Source organism: Callionymus lyra, chromosome 16 (genome assembly GCF_982586985.1).
Source record: "Callionymus lyra chromosome 16, fCalLyr1.hap1.1, whole genome shotgun sequence".
NCBI lineage: Eukaryota > Metazoa > Chordata > Actinopteri > Syngnathiformes > Callionymidae > Callionymus > Callionymus lyra.
This window is the reverse complement of record NC_141833.1, coordinates 8,933,881-8,953,072: the sequence shown is the minus strand read 5'-3', so window position 1 is coordinate 8,953,072 and position 19,192 is coordinate 8,933,881. Positions and strand designations below refer to the sequence as shown.

The following is a 19,192-nucleotide window of genomic DNA, read 5'->3' as shown; positions in this document are numbered from 1 at the left end:
ACACATGAGCGTGAATGTAGCAACACAAGTCCAGTTTGTTTCTTTCTGAATTTAGAAAATAAAATAAACATGTTTGTAGTCGACATTGTTAAATATACTGTAGATGATAATATAAGATTTCTTGTTCATTTTCTTATACATAAGGAATCCGATACTACATTTAAATTAATTAATAAAAATAAAAGCAAAAACAGAAATAAAAGGACCTTTAAAAACGTTTTTAATTACGAAAAATAAAGAAGAATATCATAGAAAAATGTATAAAAGGCTCAAAAATAAAATAATAAAATAAATCGTAGTGAAAAATAGGATTGTCGTAGCCTTTTTATATAAAAATTAAAAAATGTATACAAGATTTTCTAATTTGCCTCTTTTTCGGGTAAGTTATTTTCTTTGCAGTAATTTAGAAAATTTGTTGTTTTTAGTCAACATTGGCAATGTATCGTGGGTAATAAAACGTTTTTCCCCATTTAAGTTTCGTAAAATTGTTATAATTCAGAAAAAAATACGCAAAAACCGGAATGAAAGTAAATATTTTTAGGTTGTTACCAACAAAAAGGTGAACAAAGCCTTTTTTTAAAATGAAACAATTAAAAAGTTACATAAGTCTAATTAAAATTTTCAAGCTTAAAGACGTTAAAAAAAAAGAAGAAGCTGCAGAGACACATGATGAGGAGACAGACTCGCTGGAGAAGGAGGAGGAGGAGAAGGAGGAGGAGGAGGGACAGAAACCTGAGAGAGGTCCTGCTCTCCTCCTCCTCCTCCAGCAGCCAATGGCAGCAGCCCTCCTCTCAGAGTTGAGACCTCAGGAACTATAAAGACACTCCAGCCTGTGGAGCCGGAGCTCTCTATCTCAAACCCACATCCACCTCCTTGCAACCATGAAGACCACCCTCGCCTGTCTCACCCTCTGCCTCGCTCTTCTCGCGGCCACAGGGTTCCCCTTCGACCGCAAAGGGGGCTCCAGCTCGGGGGCCACCAAGGACAAGCGGGTCCAGTACGCGGCCTGGGATGACGTCAACGTCATCGCCCACGGGCTCCTGCAGCTGGGCCAGGGCTTGAAGGAGCACGTGGACAAGACCAAGGTCCAGATGAGGGACATCGCCTCCAAGATGAAGGTCTTCAACCGCACCGTGGGCGAGCTGGGGCGCGAGAGCCAGCGGCTGCGCGCCGAGGGGGAGGCCCTCAGGGTCCACGGCCGGGGTCTGGAGGAGCGCGAGGGTCAGCTGCTCAACGTCACCGCGGAGCTGCGCGAGAAGGCGGAGGAGCTGCAGCACGAGAGGAGGACCATGGGCGAGAGGATGAACCAGCTGGAGGAGAGGGTGGACCACATGCTGCAGGGGGAGGCGGGGGCCAGCCGCTCGGGGGCCACCAAAGACGCCAACGACTCCAACAACATCCAGGTAAAAGTTCAATATTCCGGGTCAGAATCATTGTAAATGCAGCAAGAATCACCTGTTGGATGGGTCAGAAAAGAGGGTCTCACTGTAACCCACGAGAGGAGGGGGATTTAAAGCGTTACATAACTAACGAGGGTTGATTCCCCCTGCGTTCTGTGCCACAGGCTGCTTCTTAACCCCGATCTTTGCCTGAAAGGCGCCTGTTATTAATCCTATATTGTTATTTTTTTATCCTCTAGTTCCTGATGGAGGCTCAGAACCAACGCATCGATGATCTGATGGGCAGGATCGGACTCCAGCAGGAGAAGCTGGACAAGCAGAACGTGCGCATCAGAGCCCTGCAGACCCAGGTAAAGACCTTAACCCATCCAGGGGATTATCTTTAAATCTAAACCCGGTTGTTTCCTTTTTTTTGTTCATGGCAGATCCAACAGTCCAGACTAGCCCAGCGGGGGGGCGCCTCGGACGGGTTCGTGCCAAATGCTGAAGCCGAGCAGAGAGATTCTCCTCTCGGTGAGTTAAAGCCCCGACACACACACACACACACACACCATCTCCTGACAACACCGTCTTAAATCAAGCACACGATCCGACGCCAAACGTGTTGGTCCATCTGTCGAGCATCAAAGAGGCTTAAATCAGCCACGATTACCATCAAGGAAACTCATCGAATAAGTGTCTCAGCGGGAGACCAACAGAGACCACCTGCCTTGACAAAAAACAACGTTTTTAATTGTTTACTGTTCAAATTAAATCTTTAATTTTAGTTTAAATATTAGTGTTGGTGTCACTAATGTGTATTATTTAAGATAAAGGTGTGTACATAGTCTTGAAGAGAAGGGAAAACTAATTATGATGAGGAGAAACTTAAATAAACGTTATAAAAGTTGGCTTAAAATTGTTGCTTTATTGTTATTTTTGTCTGTAGAGTCACCGTATAAATGTATCGGAAACGTTTCACGTGTACAGTTAAATACGATTTATTACTAATTATTATGGTTTTTGACCAGAGAAAACTGAAGGTTCGAGTGTCAAATGGTGATATAATTTAAATTTTGTAGAATATTAACTAGAAAAATGATGATTCGAGTGTCAAATGGTGATATGATTTAACATTTTTAGACTATTAACTAGAAAACTGAAGATTCAAGTGTAAAAGGGTGATATAATTTAACATTTGTAGATTATTAACTAGAAAAATGAAGATTCAAGTGTAAAAAGGGTGATATAATTTAACATTTGTAGATTATTAACTAGAAAAATGAAGATTCAAGCTTAAAAAAAAAGAATAGCTCTGAAAAATAGAGGAAACTTGAAATAAAGTAAAAGAAATGAAGGTACTTAATTGGCATCAGATCTTTTTATGAGCAGTTTTCTGTTGTTTTTTTCTCTGACCTGAATCAGGCCGCATTTAAGCAAACAAAGGGCCGCATGTGGCCCCTGGGCCGCACCTGGCAAATGTTTAAATGAAGATTAAAAGTAGCAGATTAATTCCCCTAATTGGATTTAATCTAATGGCGATGCTAATGTGGATTAAGAGGGAGATTAACAGCCACATCAATTGACACTAAGTGGTTCGCACTTGGACTTTGATGCGAGTGTCGTTTTCTTGATACACTGAGTTTATTTGAGATAAAACACACCAGGAAATATATAACAAAATCTTGAGAGTCGGATTTACCCGGTGGTTTGAGTGGGAAGTGGGTGAAAGGTCATGGTTGCCTCACCGCTCTGACATCAGCAGGATTTGAGGAAGAAATTAGCCTTTTTTTTTTTTTCTTCTGGCAAGAATTTAACGGGGGTAAAGTTCACGGGTCTGAGACTGTTCAGTCCAGGTCACACAACTCAACGGGATTACTTTGTGCGGCCCGGGGTTGTGGGGGGCAGGCGAGGGGAAGACCTGGAAAGGCGAGGCTTTGTACAAATCTCTCATGAAACTTTAGATTAGTGTTCCCCGAGGCAGAACACGGATAAGGAGAAGGCCGAGTTTGTATCCGTGAACTTTGTACACGGATCTCGACGTCTTCCGACGTCTAGGAGGCGAAAAGGAAAACAATCACACCTCCAAAGCGTGCGCGACCTTTCCCCTAGATCTGTCAAACAGAAAACCTCCTCCTCCCCCCCCAAAAAAGCAGTCAAAAAACCCCCACTTTGGCAGAAGTATGCTAAAGTTCAGGAGCACCCTCCGGCACCAGGGAGCGTGTTTGGCCCCATTGACTTCTGTGAAGTGAGGATGAGGTCACACACAGCTGGGGAAGAAGAGACCCATTTGGACTCATGACAGCCGTGATTGGCTGCCGGGTGCTTTGTTGCGAGCGATCACTCGCTGTGCATGCGGCGGCCATGCGCCGCTGCGATGTGAGCACGTGCGAGAGGTGTGACACTTCAGGGGGGGGGGGGGGGGTCGCTGAAGGGGTTGTAAAAGTCAGTGAATAGTCGCGGAGGAAGGAGTCTTGGGAACTGGGAGAAAGGTCATATATTTGTAGAGCTTTGTTGAGTCTACACACACACACACACACACACACACACACACACACACACACACACACACACACACACACACACACACACACACACGCTATCACTTCACTGATAGGCTCTTATTTATCAACAAAGCAGGAAAAGTTACACTCTGTACTCGACAACCCACTTACTACTGTGACCCCGTAAACCAGTTCAAGGGTCACAGACGACTGAAATAAACGCAGCAAAAACAAGGCGAAAAATGTTCAGCAAAATATGAGTTCGACAGCAGATCGAGGGTCAAAGGTGACATGAAAAACACGCTGGAGACTGTATTACATTTGCAGTTAAAAGTACATTTTAGAATATGTACTTTAAGGGTTTTTTTACTGGCTTTTACAAATCTTGATCTAGGTTTGTTTTTTTAATTCTCAACCTTTAGGTTAACAAGGCAAAATTAAATACAGTAATATAAAATATAAACCCATTTAAATCTATTAGTTCAGTTTTTTTTTCACGTTTTACCATCATTAGAAGCTTAAATATGAATTAATTTATATCCAAAATGAAATGTAACTTTCAATAATAACAGAAAAAGGAAAAATAAGTTGCGACCCGGAAATTGTTTCTTCGTCATTATCTATATAAAGATATTAATATCTTGTGTTCAAAATATTTTAAAAACGCACAGTATTTATACCTTCTAAAAAAATGTCAAACTCATGGCTTGAGGGCCAATCCCGGCCTTGCCAACTCATTTAATCGGGTCCCCTGGACGGCTGGTTAAAATCCAAGTCGATTATTGTGTGATTAAGTTAAAATAGACGTCCCTGAATTAAAATATAACGGTTGTTTTTGGTTTTGAAAACTTTTAAAACTAGCATCTGTGCGGTACGCAGAAAGTGCGCTAAGCTAGCAAGCGCTAACCGCGACCCTCCTCCTTCCAGACCCGGCGTCCGACTGTCACGAGCTGTTCCTTCGAGGCGAGAGCGTCAGCGGCGTCTACACCGTGCAGCCGCTCAACTCCGAGCCCTTCAAGGTGTTCTGCGAGATGACGGCAGGTGAGCGAAGGCGTGCTGCCAGAAAAACACCTTAGCGCCCGAGGTGGCAAACTTTCCCTTGACTGACCCCGATCTCTGTCCAGATGGCGGCTGGACCGTGATCCAACGGCGCCAGGACGGCTCGGTGGACTTCGACCTGCTGTGGCAGGACTACGAGAGAGGCTTTGGCTCCCTGAACGGTAAAGAAGCTTTCGAAACGTCTTTCAGATTAAACTCGCAGATCAAGGGTCTCAATGAACCTCTGACGTTCGTCCTTTAGGCGAGTTCTGGCTGGGCCTGGAGAAGATGCACGCCATCGCCAAGGACGGAGGCTTCGTCATCCAGGTCAAGCTCTCCGACTGGGCCGGAGACCTGGCCTCCATCCGCCTCCCCTTCCAGCTCGGGGGGTCGGACACCCAATACTCCCTGAAGATCCAACCGACCGGTACCTTGAGCACCCTGGAGAGCGCTCTCGGCGCCGACGCCGACCTCCCCTTCTCCACCCGCGACAACGACAACGACCGAAAACCCGACAGCAACTGCGCCAAACATCTCTCCGGTAAGTCGGTACCAGCTTCCTTTTCCTAGACCCGGTCACTCACTTTCTTTCTTTCTTCTTTTTAAGGCGGTTGGTGGTTCAGTAACTGCGGGCAGGCCAACCTCAACGGGAAGTACTTCCTGAGTCCGCCACCGAAGCAACGCCACGAGCGGAAACAAGGGATCTTCTGGAAGACCTGGAGGGGGCGCTACTACCCTCTGAAGTCCAGCCAGATGATGATCGCTCCCGCCGCCGCCGTCGAACGGAAGTCGTAAAAGACCAAAAGAAAGAAAGACTTTTTCGATTCTTAGCGGTTGTGAAGTGTAAAGACTTCGTGAAAATCAACCCCCCCGGATGTAAAAAAAAAAACGAGGGTCCCATTGAGAGCGAAAACTGACGACTCCAGAGGCCTTAAGGTACAGCAGCGGCGCCGGGGCAGGTCCGGGCCGGTCCCGCCACGGAAAGAATTCGCAGCAGGTCAAGACTCATCGGTGCCAGTAGGAAAAAGTTCTATTCCGGGAGTTCATCAAGAAGATTTAGTCACGGATCCAAGAATGAATGAAACAAAAAAACTCCGGATCAGAGCGTTACGTAAAGTCGTAAATGACGGGGATTACGATGCAGATCAGGTTCATTCCAAAAAAACATTCCCGACCCAACCTCTCGCCGGAGGTTCTGAATACGTGTCGAGTCATATTGACTTATTTTTTCCAAACATTTTTTTTTGTACAAGTGCTCACTAGACTTTAGCTTTTTTTATAGCTCGTGTTGTGACGTCGTCGGATTGTGATTCCAGAGTTTGTGAATGTAGATTATTTTCTATTTTTATTTAAATGCTGTAAAAATCAAGATATATATATATATATTTCTGGTGCTGCCTATTTGTAATTTATGATGTGTTTTGTTTTTTTTAAAAAGAGATTGTTTGGCCGCTGAAGAAAAGCCAATAAAATAACATGAAATGTTGAAAATGTCATGAATTTGTTCGTTTCTCACAACACTGTTGTTAAACTGTCGATTACTATGAAATAAAACTTAATAACTAATGTTAACTAATATTAAAGTTAAAATACAGTTCTGTATGTTATGTGTCACTCAAATTATTAGTAAGTTAAACATAAATAAGAACAAATATCCTACATTTTAACTTTTATTAAAGATAAAATACAGTTCTTTATGTTGTGTCAATCAAATTATTATTAAATGAAATATAAATAAGAATAAATATCCTGCATTTTAACGAATAATACAGTTAAAATACAGTTCTGTATGTTATGTGTCAATCAAAACATTATTAAATTAAACTTAAATAAGAACAAATATCCTACATTTGAACTAATATTAAAGTTAAAATACAGTTCTGTATGTTATGTGTCACTCAAATTATTAGTAAATTAAATATAAATAAGAACAAATATCCTACATTTTAACTTATATTAAAGATAAAATACAGTTCTTTATGTTATGTGTCACTCAAATTATTAGTAAGTTAAACATAAATAAGGACAAATATCCTGCATTTTAACGAATAATACAGTTAAAATACAGTTCTGTATGTTATGTGTCAATCAAAACATTATTAAATTAAACTTAAATAAGAACAAATATCCTACATTTTATCTAATATTAAAGATAAAATACAGTTCTGTATGTCATGTTCACCCAAAAGCGACCAAAATTTATAAAAGATTAAATACAGAATGAACAGATGCTACAACATGTTTATGACTTAGATTTTAATATTTTTTAAAGATTACACACAAAGAACAATGACCTCTGAGATAAATGATTATTTTAAACCATAAATGGTTCTTTCCAACTAAAAAAAAAATCCAAATTTTCCATGACTATTTGTATCCTGGGTCTGGCCTCCTCTCCAGGGTGTCCCCTCCTGCCTCTGGATGAATGACTCCCCAGATGATGACATGTTACCAGAGACTCTGGCGTCACCAGGAGCAGGATCTGAAGGTCAATCTCCTCCAGCAGAGATAATCGACACGTGTCAGAAGTCACTCTTGAACACATAATCGGATCAGTCGCCTGAGAGTGAACTTGAAGTGTCGCTTCTAATGTCTCTCAGGTTGTCGTGACAACCGGTGTCAGGCGATGGAGCTTCATCCACCGTGATCCAGGATCTCACCTCGGCACACCAGGAGAGGTCGAGGAGAAGCTTCCGCTCTCCAGGGTTAGTCTGGAGTTTGGTTTCAAATGAAGGCCTGGCATGAAGGCCTGAAAACAAATGTGTTTGTGGTATCCCTTGTGTTGTCTCTGGGGCAGGGTGACCCAAAGGCCTGAAAGAAAATGTATTTGTGGTATCCCTTGTGTTATTGCTTGGTCAGGGTGGCCTGAAGGTCTGATAAGAAATGTGTTTATGGTATCCCTTGTGTTGTCTCTGGGTCAAGGTGATCTGAAAACAATTTTTTGTGATATCCCTTGTGCTGTCTCTTGGTAAATATGACCACGAGGCCTGAAAATAAATGTGTTTGTGGTATCCCTTGTGTTGTCTCTGGGTAAAGGTGACCTGAAAACATTTTTTTGTGGTATCCCTTGTGTTGTCTCTGGGTCAAGTTGACCTGAAAACAAATGTTTGTGGTATCCCTTGTGTTGTCTCTGGGTCAAGGTGACCACAAGGCCTGAAAACAAATGTGTTTTTGGTATGCCTTGTGTTGTCTCTGGGTCAAGGTGACCCAAAATGACCTGAAAACAAATGGGTTTGTGGAATCCCTTTTGTTGTCTCTGGGTCAAGGTGACCCAAACGCCTGAAAACAAATGTGTTTGTGGTATCCCTTGTTTTGTCTCTGGGTCAAGGTGACCCAAAGGCCTGAAAACAAATGGGTTTATGGTATCCCTTGTGTTGTCTCTGGGTCAGGGTGACCTGAAGGCCTGAAAACAAATGTAAAATTCGGGTCACCCTGACCCGGAGATAACCCTAGGGTTGATCATGAGGTTTGTTGAAGCACGGTACGTCATCTTTAAATCAGAAGCTGCAGATTCATTGTGATAAACCATTAGCTACACTATAGTAGAACCCATGACCGAATGGTTACCATGGCAACACGGTAAGAGAGGGAGCCCACAGACTGGGGCGTAAACGTGACGAGAGGCAGAAATCTTTGCATCCATGGAGCGCATTTGAAAGTAAAAACAATGGTTTGGATGGTGATGAAAGAACAACAAGCCCTGGACTGATTCATACATTTATTCATCGTCATGTACAAATTGTGTTCCGCTGGTACAAAGCTGTTGTAAGACTCCAGTGCTCGCCCTCCTGTTGTTAATATTGCAGTAAAAAAAAAAAAAATGAAAATACCATCTTGAGTACGAGTCAAGAGGTACTTTGGCAAATATAAATTATGTGTTAAGAAGGCAAGCGGATATCTCGAGCGTTGTACGAGGAAAGAAAGAGAAAAAAAAAAAAAGACATTTATTGATGAACGGCTTTGGCGCCCCTATCCCCCATTAAAAATAACAATTAAAATTCATAAAAATATTTTATTTTTTTAACACACACTAAAACGACTGGACAGAGGACGAGCTGGGGCGCTGATCCTTCAAAAACTGCTGCGACTGTGAGATAAACTTTTATATTAGGCGACGTAACGTCTGTTAATGTGTAAAGATTTGTTTCTTATGACCCCAGCCCAGGGGTGAAGGGTCGGGGGGTCGGGGGGGCCACTTGTTTGGCAAAACGAAAAAAATCACATGGGTGACACGGCGGGTCGTGGAGGAGACTCACGGTGAGCATGCACGTGAAGGAGGGAGATGTGTGAGTGGCTACAGTGAGTCTCTGAAGGGGGGAGGTGGGGGAGGAGGGTGAGGGCACTGAACGAGGAAGGTGGGGTTTGGGGGGGTTTAAGATGTGACTCTACTTCTCCCGGGTTGGTCTCAGAGGTATTGTTGTAGAAAGTGCAGCATCATGATCTCGTAGTGTTCCCCGGACTCGGGGCAGCGGATACTGTGCCGCTCGTTGGGGTACACCTGAGAGGGAGGAGGGGGAGGAGGAGGAAGGGGGGGGCGAGAGGGTGAGCGACAGGAAGTCGAAGAGTCGCCCAAAAAAAACGACTCACCTGGAGCTGGTAGGGTTTCCCCGCCCGGATGATCTGCGACACTAAGAAGTTGGTGTGGAAAAAGTGCACGTTCTCGTCGAGGAATCCGTGGAGGATCAGCAGACGGTTGGGCCTGATATCAGAGAAGATTATTAAAACTTTTTTTTTAACGTTTATTTGAACCAAAGGTTGCGACAAAACTGACTCGCTGGGCAGTTTGTCCACGTGCAGCGCCACCGATCCCTCCTCGTAGCCCTGGTGGTTGTTCTCAGGCACGTCCATGTAGCGCTCGGTGTAGCCCGTGTCGTACGCCATCCACACCGTCACCGGAGCTCCGGCGATGGCCAACTGAGAGCGAAGATATAACGTCAACGTGTAGGTTAAAATATAGCTGGTAAATAGACTGATGTTCAGAGACTGTAGAAGAGCGGTGAAGAATGGCATGATTGTGACGCCTTGTGGTTGGAAGCTGTTACTGCAATGTAATATTGTATAACTAGAAGACGAGTGATGATGACTCTTTGATTATGTTTTTAAAAAACAGGAAGACAGAAATTAGGAAAGATAGATCCTTAGGATAAATCCATTGTCCCAGGATTGAAGGATTTAAAAAAAAACATTCACAAGAAATAGACGGAATGTGTTACTAAGGCCCAGTGAGACAGCAATGTAGCAGCAAACTAGACAAATAAAAAAAACAATAACAGTGGAATCCAACACAGACATAGGAATTTTTTGTGGTGGCAGTACAGAATAATAGAGGTTTAACTCGAAAGAATGTCTTTATTACAACTTTATTCATTTGTATTTCTTGTCCCACAAAATCATTTAAAAGAATATATTAAAAATATAAAGAAACAGATTTTATATCATGTTTCTAAATGCAATTATGTTAATTATAAATACTTTTATTTATAAATGTAAGTTACACAATGCACTTAAACTTAAACAATACACACACATTTAAAAACTTTAAATGGTCAACACAAGACAGTGAGAAATATAACAAATTAAATAAAAATTCATGCACATTTTACTTAATTTCATGTCATTTTATTCATTTAACTTTTATTTTTGGTCTAAGGGATCACAACTTTTACGAAATAAGAATATTAAGTTGCATATCCTTGGGATTAATTGTTCCAGGTGAGTTCAGATGCAAGAAGAGACACATTTCTATACACTAAACACTCTGAATGTCTGTATTTTTATTAAGTATGTTTATGTCTGAGCGTTTTAAAGCAGTAAATGAGTGAAGATCAAAGAAGAATAAGAACCTTGAAGATGTTGGGTCGCTGGATCAGGCCCATCAGAGACAGGAAGCCGCCGTATGACCAGCCGTGAATGGCGACACGACTCAGGTCCACGAAGTTGAACTTCTGTGCTACGTACATAAGACCCTCCACCTGGTCTTCGATCTCCACTTGACCCTGACGATACGCAGTTAAAGTTATACCATGAATCTTATTCAACTTAAAAACAATAGAAACTCACCATTTTGTTTTTCAGCGCTCCCTCAAACTCCAGGCCCCTCTGGCAGGAGCCCCTCCCGTCGATGACCACCACGGCGTAGCCTAAGGAAGCCAGTGTGTTCAGGCGTAAGTACTTCATCCCTTTGAAGGTGTTGTTCACCAGCTGGACCTGGAAGTGCAACAGCAACGTTGAGTTTTCAGGACAAAAATATAGATTTAAAAACAGCTCTGATGTCGACTCATCACCCACCTGAGGACCTCCGTACACGAAGAGAACCGTCGGGTGTTTCCTGCCGGGCTGCAGGTTGTGAGGCTTGTAGACCATCCCGTAGAGCTGGAAGCCAGACTTTCCAGGGAAGTCAAAGATCTCAGGTGGGTTGTAATCTCCCGGACAACCTGTAGGAAACGCATCACCTGTTACTCAAAACATGATGACGAGAAGCTTCTAGATTTAACAGAAACTATTTAGATTTTTAATGTTTACTATGATCTTTAATCATCTTAATATATGCGCCTTTTGGAAGCGGAAACTATATTAAATTGGGATCTATTTAGCATTAGCTATGGCTAAGATATAATATCATATTAAGGTCAAACATCGAGGTTGGTCACCACACGTCATCAATCCCGGAAGTCTCCAACTCCAAGGGACTCGTTGTATAAACAAACTAGGTGTGATTACAGCTGGCTGGAGGAGGAGTGAAGCTATTATTACGTCATAATGGACTCTTGTAACCTCTTGTTTGCTGAGATTTCAGACGGGGGAGAATTTTTATGAAGTAAACAGCGAAAACATGGTCAAGATGAGAGATTTACTGCATGTTGGATAGAAAGACTTCAACATTTGAAACATGTGAGAATCAGGAGAGTTGGGTTTTCACATTACTTGTCCTTTTAAGTTTATTTTGTATTTGTTATTCCTTGAGTTGATCTGGCACCGTCTGGAGGACATTCCATTTCGACAGTCTGTCTATAATCTAATCTAAGAGCTGGAGCCGAACCTTGCCCCACAATCTTGACCTCACTTGTTACACAAATAAAAGCACAAGTTGACGAGAAACTGCACCTCGAGCACAGCTGCGAGACAAAAGGTGTGAAATCCTGTTTACCTGGTGACTCCATCATGCTGGCCCAGAACTCGGGCAACACGTGCAGCTGGTCCCCTTCGGAGGAGTTCATCTTGTAGACGTGAACACATGGTGGCGTGCTCACGTTGCTGTAATGACTCACGAAGAAGTCAAAGTTCTGGAGGTAAACAAAAATCAAGTGAATCTACTGATCAAGAACGAATACAAGAAGAGTTCTGGTGAGAGTCGTACCTGACTAACGGAGCAGCTGTGAGAAAATCCAGGCTTGGTTAACCTGACCACGTCTCCAGGTGAGTCATAGCTGGCCACGTACAGGTGATGCTCCAGGGGTGTGTCCCTGGTGCCCTGGAAGTACACCAGCTTTGTGGCCTCGTTCACCCAGATCTGAAGTGGAACAGGAAATAAATGTTATTTACCAGAGATCGCTAAAGCTTCTTACTTAAACTTCAGCGGATAATTGTTAGTTTGTTTATGAACCCTTTCACTGATGTTGCAGTTCGGTGGATTAGACAAGCACATTTTTATTGAGAGTCACTCAAAAACAACAAAAGAAAATTTGATAGCATAAAACACCTCAACAGTAGGATCCCCAAAATAAAATGACTCATATTCTGGAAGCTGAAAATAAGAACGTGTAATTATGTTTTTTACTTTAGTGAGAATAACTGGGAAAATAGTTCTACCCACTTTTATTAATACTTATAACTATATATTTCATATTTAATCTCGGATTGTATATTCTGTTTTATTTGCATATTTATTATCATTCATTTATTTTCTTTACGGTTGAATCCCTTAAGGGGCCGTGGGGCGCTGGAGTCTATCCCAGTTTCTACAGGTAAAATGCGGGGGACACCCTGGAAAGGACGCCAGTCTGTCGCAGGGCACACAAAGTCAGACAACCATTCACACACACACCAATTCCTATTCCTATATTTTCCCAGATTCCTAATCAACCTCTGTATGTTTTTTGACTGTGGGAGTGCCAGAGTAAACCCACCCATATTTATCATATTATTTGAATTAAGTATTTTTGTCACAGACATGTTTTGGACATTGATATGTGTATTTTATGGATGCTGCTAGAAATTTGAATTTCTCTCTGTGCGATCAATAAAGTAAGAATGCTGATTAAACATTATTTTCTTTTTAAGCACGCGTCTCACTCAAAACTATTTATAAACCACATTATTTAAGGTGACTGTACCGCACCGACTGTAAAAATCTGAAAACATTGCACTGGTTTCTTGTCTAAAACGAAATAATAAAAAGCCACCAGTCAAATATTATTATAATTAAAGTAATCGTCTGCGCAAAATTCTAATTTATATTTTTTGCCAATATCGAGCCTTCAATACAAGCGAGACATTCCAGACTAGCATGAAGGTATTTGGATGATTTTAAGTGAGTTTTTGAGGACAGAAATGAAGACGAAGAAAACTGAGCACCAGTCGCTACATTAGAATAGAATTTCAAAACTGATCCCAACCCTTAGTCGACATGATGAGTAGAAAATGAGGGTAATTTAAATTTTTGCTGTTAAATCAGTTTGTTCTTGATTTTGTATTAATGTAATAAAATGTTATTAAATTAATTAAGAATTATAGAGACACAGAAATCCAATTACATTTTGCTGATTCATATTTGTGCAGATAATGAACAGCACAGTTTAAACCATCTAGGAAACGAATAAAATGGTTTGTGTCTCACCTTCGATCCATGTCTTGCCAGCACTTCCCATTCACCGCTCGTCACCGCGATCTCTTCCTTGATTGCACACTTAAATTGTCCTGGCAAAGAAAAAAAATCTCTTAAATCAAGGCTTGATCGGTTTAAAAGACGCTTTGAAAACAAAAGTGTGTTTGACCAACCGTCTATGTGCTGGTAATCTTCCGTCCACTGGTTGCAGGCCGGTTGTATGAGGGAGACGATTTTATACAGATGGCTGAAACCTGTTTTAGACTCATTTATCCAAATGAAACTAAACTCTTCTTCTGTCGTTTGAATAAAAGGATAAAATATATCGTGAACCTGTGAACACAGAAGTGGTTACTGACGGACATACGTCGTCATTTAAAGATGGCTCAACTCAAGAGCTGGATAATGACAGACGAGCGACACTTGATGACGTACATTAATCCAGACGTCCGTGGTCTCCTCGTAGATGATGTGCGGCTGAATGCTGCTGGGCACGTCCTCCAGGCTGGCGAGCCTCTGAACGGGGTCGTCGGTGACGGGGATAAAAAGAGCTGGAGGCAACAGAACCAGCTGGAGTCTCCTTTGACTGCGGTCCAGTAACACTGCCCAGCCACTGCACAGAGACGCAGCAGTTATGAGAACAAATTCTTTAGTTGTTTGAATTACACGTTTTATTTAGGTCAACTCAGAATGTGGTTAGTTAATAACATTTAATTATGGCTGAACGACTTTTTTCGATTCAAATCCACATCGCAATTTAATAGAAGGCCATTTTCAAAATAAAGAGGCTTTGATTAAAATTAAAGAAACGCTTCACTGATCCTACAGAAGGTGCCGGAGGAAACAAAAGCCGACAGCCGTTGCCTGTATTAATAAGAATTTAAAAGTGCCAAAAATCGGAAACTGTTATTGCCAGTGTTGTTAAAACATCACAGGATTTTTTGTGGTGTCAGTACGGAATAAAATAATATAAATTAAATTAAAAGAGATGAATAAAAATACAATAAATGTTTACAAATTCCATCTGTTCTTTACTTTCTGTGTGTTGCTAATTACAGAAGATACACTTCTATATCGTATATATACGTCATTTATTTTTTATTTTTGCGCTAATTTGTGTGATATTTACATTTGTTTTTGTTGATATTGTCAATTCCAGATCCTCTGTGCTTATTTATTTGTGTTTTTTAGTCTTAATGTTAAAAGGGTTGATAAAGATATTTTAGTAGGATCAATTTATCTCATTTCATCATAATATGCAGAAGCATTTCATTTGAATGTCAAAACAAAACAATAGAAAAAAACCCCGAGATAAAACAAGTAAACAAATAAAAAGAATATTAAAATGATTGACAATAACATTACAAAAAACAAGTCTGAATCAGAATTGTAATACTTTTCAACTCACATATTGAAGAAGAATTTATAATCTATTGTCATCTCTGGCAGATAAGCAGTTAAACAGATCATGAACCTCTCACTTACTATTTCCCATCACTCGTCCATCCTACCCTGGCGATGTACTCCGTCCCCGGAAACAAGGAGTTAAAAGGGGCGGCCAGTTCTTTGTCCTGTGTGCTCACTATCTGAAAAGATAAGGTAACATCACATTAGGTAAAGCTGAATGTAAAAACAGAATGGAAGGGTCTTACTCTGCCTTGATGGTCTGTTTTTATCTCTGATAGTTTGAGCGTCGCTTGAGGATTTTTGCTACCTACAAAACAAAGTGATAAAATCTGTCAAGTAAAGAAACATGGTTTTAAACCTGTGATTGGATTTACCCGTGCGAGGATATCTGTATGCATCAGCTTTGCGCTCTTCTAGTGCTGGAGAGGGAACGTGTATGATCTCTACGTCCGTCTCATCCACCTCTTCGTAGAGCAGATACATGGTTTTACCTCCGCTCGGCTCTAGAGACACAAAATAATCAATCAGATTAATATTTTAAAACATATTGATTGAGGAATATTTTAAATTCTTATTCATGTTTTGAACCAACCTTCTACTGCCGAGGGACTCCACCAGTAGCCGGTGAAGCGGTCAAACTCTTCTTGGATTACAAAGGTTGCTACACCTGCAGACTTAGGGTCCTCTTTAACATTATCTAAACCTAAAGGAAAGAAGTCAGGATGACAAATCCATAAATTACAACATAAAGTACGAGACGGACATTTCAATTTACACATTTTATGGTGACAACTGTATTACAAGAGTGTCATGTGCAGCTGAGATGTATAGCCATCAATCAAAGTAACAGATTGCATAACATTTTAAATCAATACATATATAAAATGAGTGCTACATGAAATAACATTATAGATCAATCCATTAAATGCATTCAATCATTTCATTTCATTCTTTCTTTTTTTTTAAATTGTCATTATCACAAGTTAAGAATAAAGATAAATAAATACGATTAATTCTCAAGTTTCATCACCAGATGCACATGCAGGATTAAATCTTAACAGGGGAATATGTAAACAAAAAGGGTTACACACCTTTATGACAATAAGTGAGTCTGCGTTCCTCGGATGTTTTTATGTTAGCTATCCAAAGATCGTTATTGTTGATGAACGCTATGTAGTCGGGGTCTCCTGGGGAGATCTTGGGGTCCATTCTGGTCCCCGAGCACTGGGTTTTGATCTCTACAGGCTTGACAGGAGCAGACTGCTAAAGCCAACACATGTAATGACATACATTTGATATAGGCACATAGAAAACGTGTATTTTGTCAAGTCATTACAGCCGTTTCCATGCCTCTCACAGTTGTCCATCATTGCTCAACATGAAATGTGGAAGAAATAAAACTGTCATATACTCACAATAAAGCCGTTGTTGCCTCCGTCCTTACAATAAAACAGGCTATTGCTGGCTTGGAAAAGGAATAGGCCTGTCTGAGCGTGGTAGTCATAAGAGGTAATACCAAATGCTCCCAGACGTTTGCGCTCTCTCAACAGCTCCTCTTCTCGTGAGTAGGCCCCCTGATGCGGTGTAGCCTGAGAGGAACACAAACGTGTATTAAATATTAACGTTGTGTATACAAATACATCACTTTGGTTAAGAGGTTGATTTCACCGTAATGTTTTGATACTAACAACGAAATAGCTGCCAGCTAGCCGAGATCACAGATAATAGTAATCAATGTGAGCCTGTGTGTAAGGGCAGACTACCCTCAAACCATTTGAGTGAAGCATCATGAGATGTGCAAGCAGGATGTGTGGAGTCTACCTGGAAATGATCCAGCATTTGTTTCCATGACAACACTAGAAGGGCCTCTTTACGGGTCTTCTTAGGGATTTCAGAGTAGAGCAAGGAATTCTCTCTACTTCCATAAGGCATTCCTGTAAAGCACATAAAACAATGTAATTGCCTCCATGTCACGGGGCGATAATATTTCAAACACATGCCTCGGCGCGTCTCTCTGGCTTACCGAGGTAGTATAACCGGTGGGAGTGAGGACCGATCTCATCCTTTTTCTGGACAAACTGAAAGTCATGCGGGGCTTTGTTGGCGATGATGCCTGAATACTTCCTGCTACAGTGGATGATATCCCGGAGGCCATCCCAAGAGTGTTTCTCCACAAAATACTGCGATGGTACATCGTCCATTTCTACCACCTCTGTGCTGTCTGTAAGGCCATCAACTGCTGTCATGTTCACCGTCACACAACTGTGTTGAAATCATGCCAAAGTCAAAACAAACAAGAACATAATACCTGGAGGGAAAAAAAACAAACATTCATACGAAAACATACCTTTTCCAAAGACCCTCTTTATTCTCACAAAGTTTGACCTTCTTGACTCTATGCATCCACTGGACACACACACCTCACTCCAACTCTGCAACAAAAAACAAACAATCTCAATTAATAAATTAACTAATAATTACACTACTATTGAAGAATACATTGTACATAAAAAAAATAATCACAGTAATTAAGACCTTTCACTTCTTGAATAATACAAATGACATACATTTCTTTTAGTATCAATTCTGAAGTATTTGACAGGGGACAAACATATTCCTAAAAAAATCATTTTGCCGTCCGTTTACAACACTGTCCTATGTTAACCTTTGTATTTTTAATTCTGGGGGTTAGGGGAAACCTACATTCTTCGAGTCATAATCTGTGTTGCATGGGGATTAGTGTTACAGAACAAACTGTGGGAAATTTGGACTCTCCTAGTGCTTTTCTTGTGGCAGGATAAGCCTGCGGGATGTTTACTACATACAGTACTTAAATACGCTTGAATATCGACAAAAGAAAACATTCTGTATACTGGGGAGTAAAACACAAACAAACTGGTATGCGGGGAAAAAACACTGTGTCAAGTTAAACAACTGGAAACGATTGACCAATAAGAGTTTATAATAAATAATAAGAATTAACTGTGTTGAGTTAAGAAGTCGTTACATGGATATTTTCTGGTGGATTTCTTTTGATAAGCAGTGGAAAACAAGATGAAACTAACACCACAAACAAGCCCAGTAAAGGAAATACGACCATCTTGTATGGGTTGTCAGCAGGTTCCCATGTTTTGAACCTTATTCCAATAATAAACCGAGTCTAAGGACTGAAATGTATCTCTATACACATCGTTAAAGTCAAACAGTATCACGACAGATGGATCAAAGATTCACACATATATTTCTAGTCTAGTGAAGCAGTTACAAGATCGATCTTTTGTTTTAGCAAACGTAGAAATACAGTCAGCAATTCTACCAATAATCCAACAAAAGCTTGATAAAATACAAACCTGAACGCAGCCCTTGTTGTTTAGGTGCTGAAAAATAAGGCTGAAAAAAGGGTTTCGGTGAAAAGCGCCGGCTGTCACCGAGGGTGTGGAGCGATTATGCCTTCGATGGTTCCGTTAATTTGGCGTTAGCTCGCCGGCGACAGATCTTTGTTCCACAATTTCAATTAGTCACAATAGAAAAGACGCCGGTTGACACAAATGTTGCTTTCAACACTCGACAACCTTTTTTAGCAGCGTAGAATAAAGTGGTGTCGTTCGAGAATCAAAGTAAACAGCGGGACTGTTGAATCTGACATCATAGCTTTCGCTTCTGACATTTTCACAGAGGTGCTACTGGTGCTAGCATTAGCCCTCTGTGTGCTAGCAGGGCTAAAAGGGAAGCTGTGTGTGTGAGAAACGCGAACTCCAGGGAGTGTCGCTTATAAGATAAACACTTACCTAAATGACCGGCGTCCTCGAATAAGGTTCGGGATTTAATGGTTTGGTTTTAACGTTTCTCTGCGGGAGAACCTTGCATCCATGGCCCACTCCGGCCACACAAATCTAGCCTGCTTCCCAACCGGAAAGGGGAGGAACTTTTAGGTCTGGTCAGTACACACCCGGCAGACTTTCTTAGCCGCACTGCCGCTACGAGGCGTCAACAAGGAAGCGCATCCGTCACTTATTTAAAAAAAGTGTCCAAACGATGAA

At 41.3% G+C, this 19,192-nt stretch overlaps 2 protein-coding genes across 4 annotated transcripts; one reads left to right on the top strand and one right to left on the bottom strand.

The window, feature by feature from the left end:
• The first annotated feature begins 824 nt into the window (after window positions 1-824).
• On the top strand, window positions 825-6,417 carry angptl4 (angiopoietin like 4). The gene is made up of 7 exons (XM_087811592.1): window positions 825-1,403; window positions 1,640-1,750; window positions 1,826-1,913; window positions 4,811-4,924; window positions 5,008-5,103; window positions 5,184-5,462; window positions 5,529-6,417. Exons 1-7 carry the CDS (start codon window positions 882-884, stop codon window positions 5,714-5,716), a joined length of 1,398 nt encoding a protein of 465 aa, XP_087667718.1. The 5' UTR covers window positions 825-881; the 3' UTR covers window positions 5,717-6,417.
• Window positions 6,418-8,624: 2,207 nt separating this feature from the next.
• dpp9 (dipeptidyl-peptidase 9) lies at window positions 8,625-19,088 on the bottom strand. 3 transcript variants are annotated; one of them, XM_087811020.1, is made up of 21 exons: window positions 18,941-19,088; window positions 17,500-17,584; window positions 17,176-17,414; window positions 16,974-17,086; window positions 16,568-16,741; window positions 16,244-16,412; window positions 15,745-15,855; window positions 15,527-15,655; window positions 15,398-15,459; window positions 15,231-15,331; window positions 14,181-14,358; window positions 13,919-14,078; window positions 13,758-13,837; window positions 12,279-12,431; window positions 12,069-12,204; window positions 11,210-11,355; window positions 10,982-11,128; window positions 10,765-10,917; window positions 9,693-9,835; window positions 9,509-9,620; window positions 8,625-9,419 (listed from the first exon to the last, which is right to left on the bottom strand). In XM_087811020.1, exons 2-21 carry the CDS (start codon window positions 17,553-17,555, stop codon window positions 9,327-9,329), a joined length of 2,655 nt encoding a protein of 884 aa, XP_087667146.1. In that variant the 5' UTR covers window positions 17,556-17,584; window positions 18,941-19,088; the 3' UTR covers window positions 8,625-9,326. The 3 variants fall into 3 exon arrangements, with proteins under 3 accessions (XP_087667146.1, XP_087667147.1, XP_087667145.1); XM_087811021.1 differs by having other exon boundaries at window positions 16,244-16,397; XM_087811019.1 differs by having other exon boundaries at window positions 16,244-16,415; window positions 18,941-19,087.
• Between the last annotated feature and the right edge of the window lie 104 nt (window positions 19,089-19,192).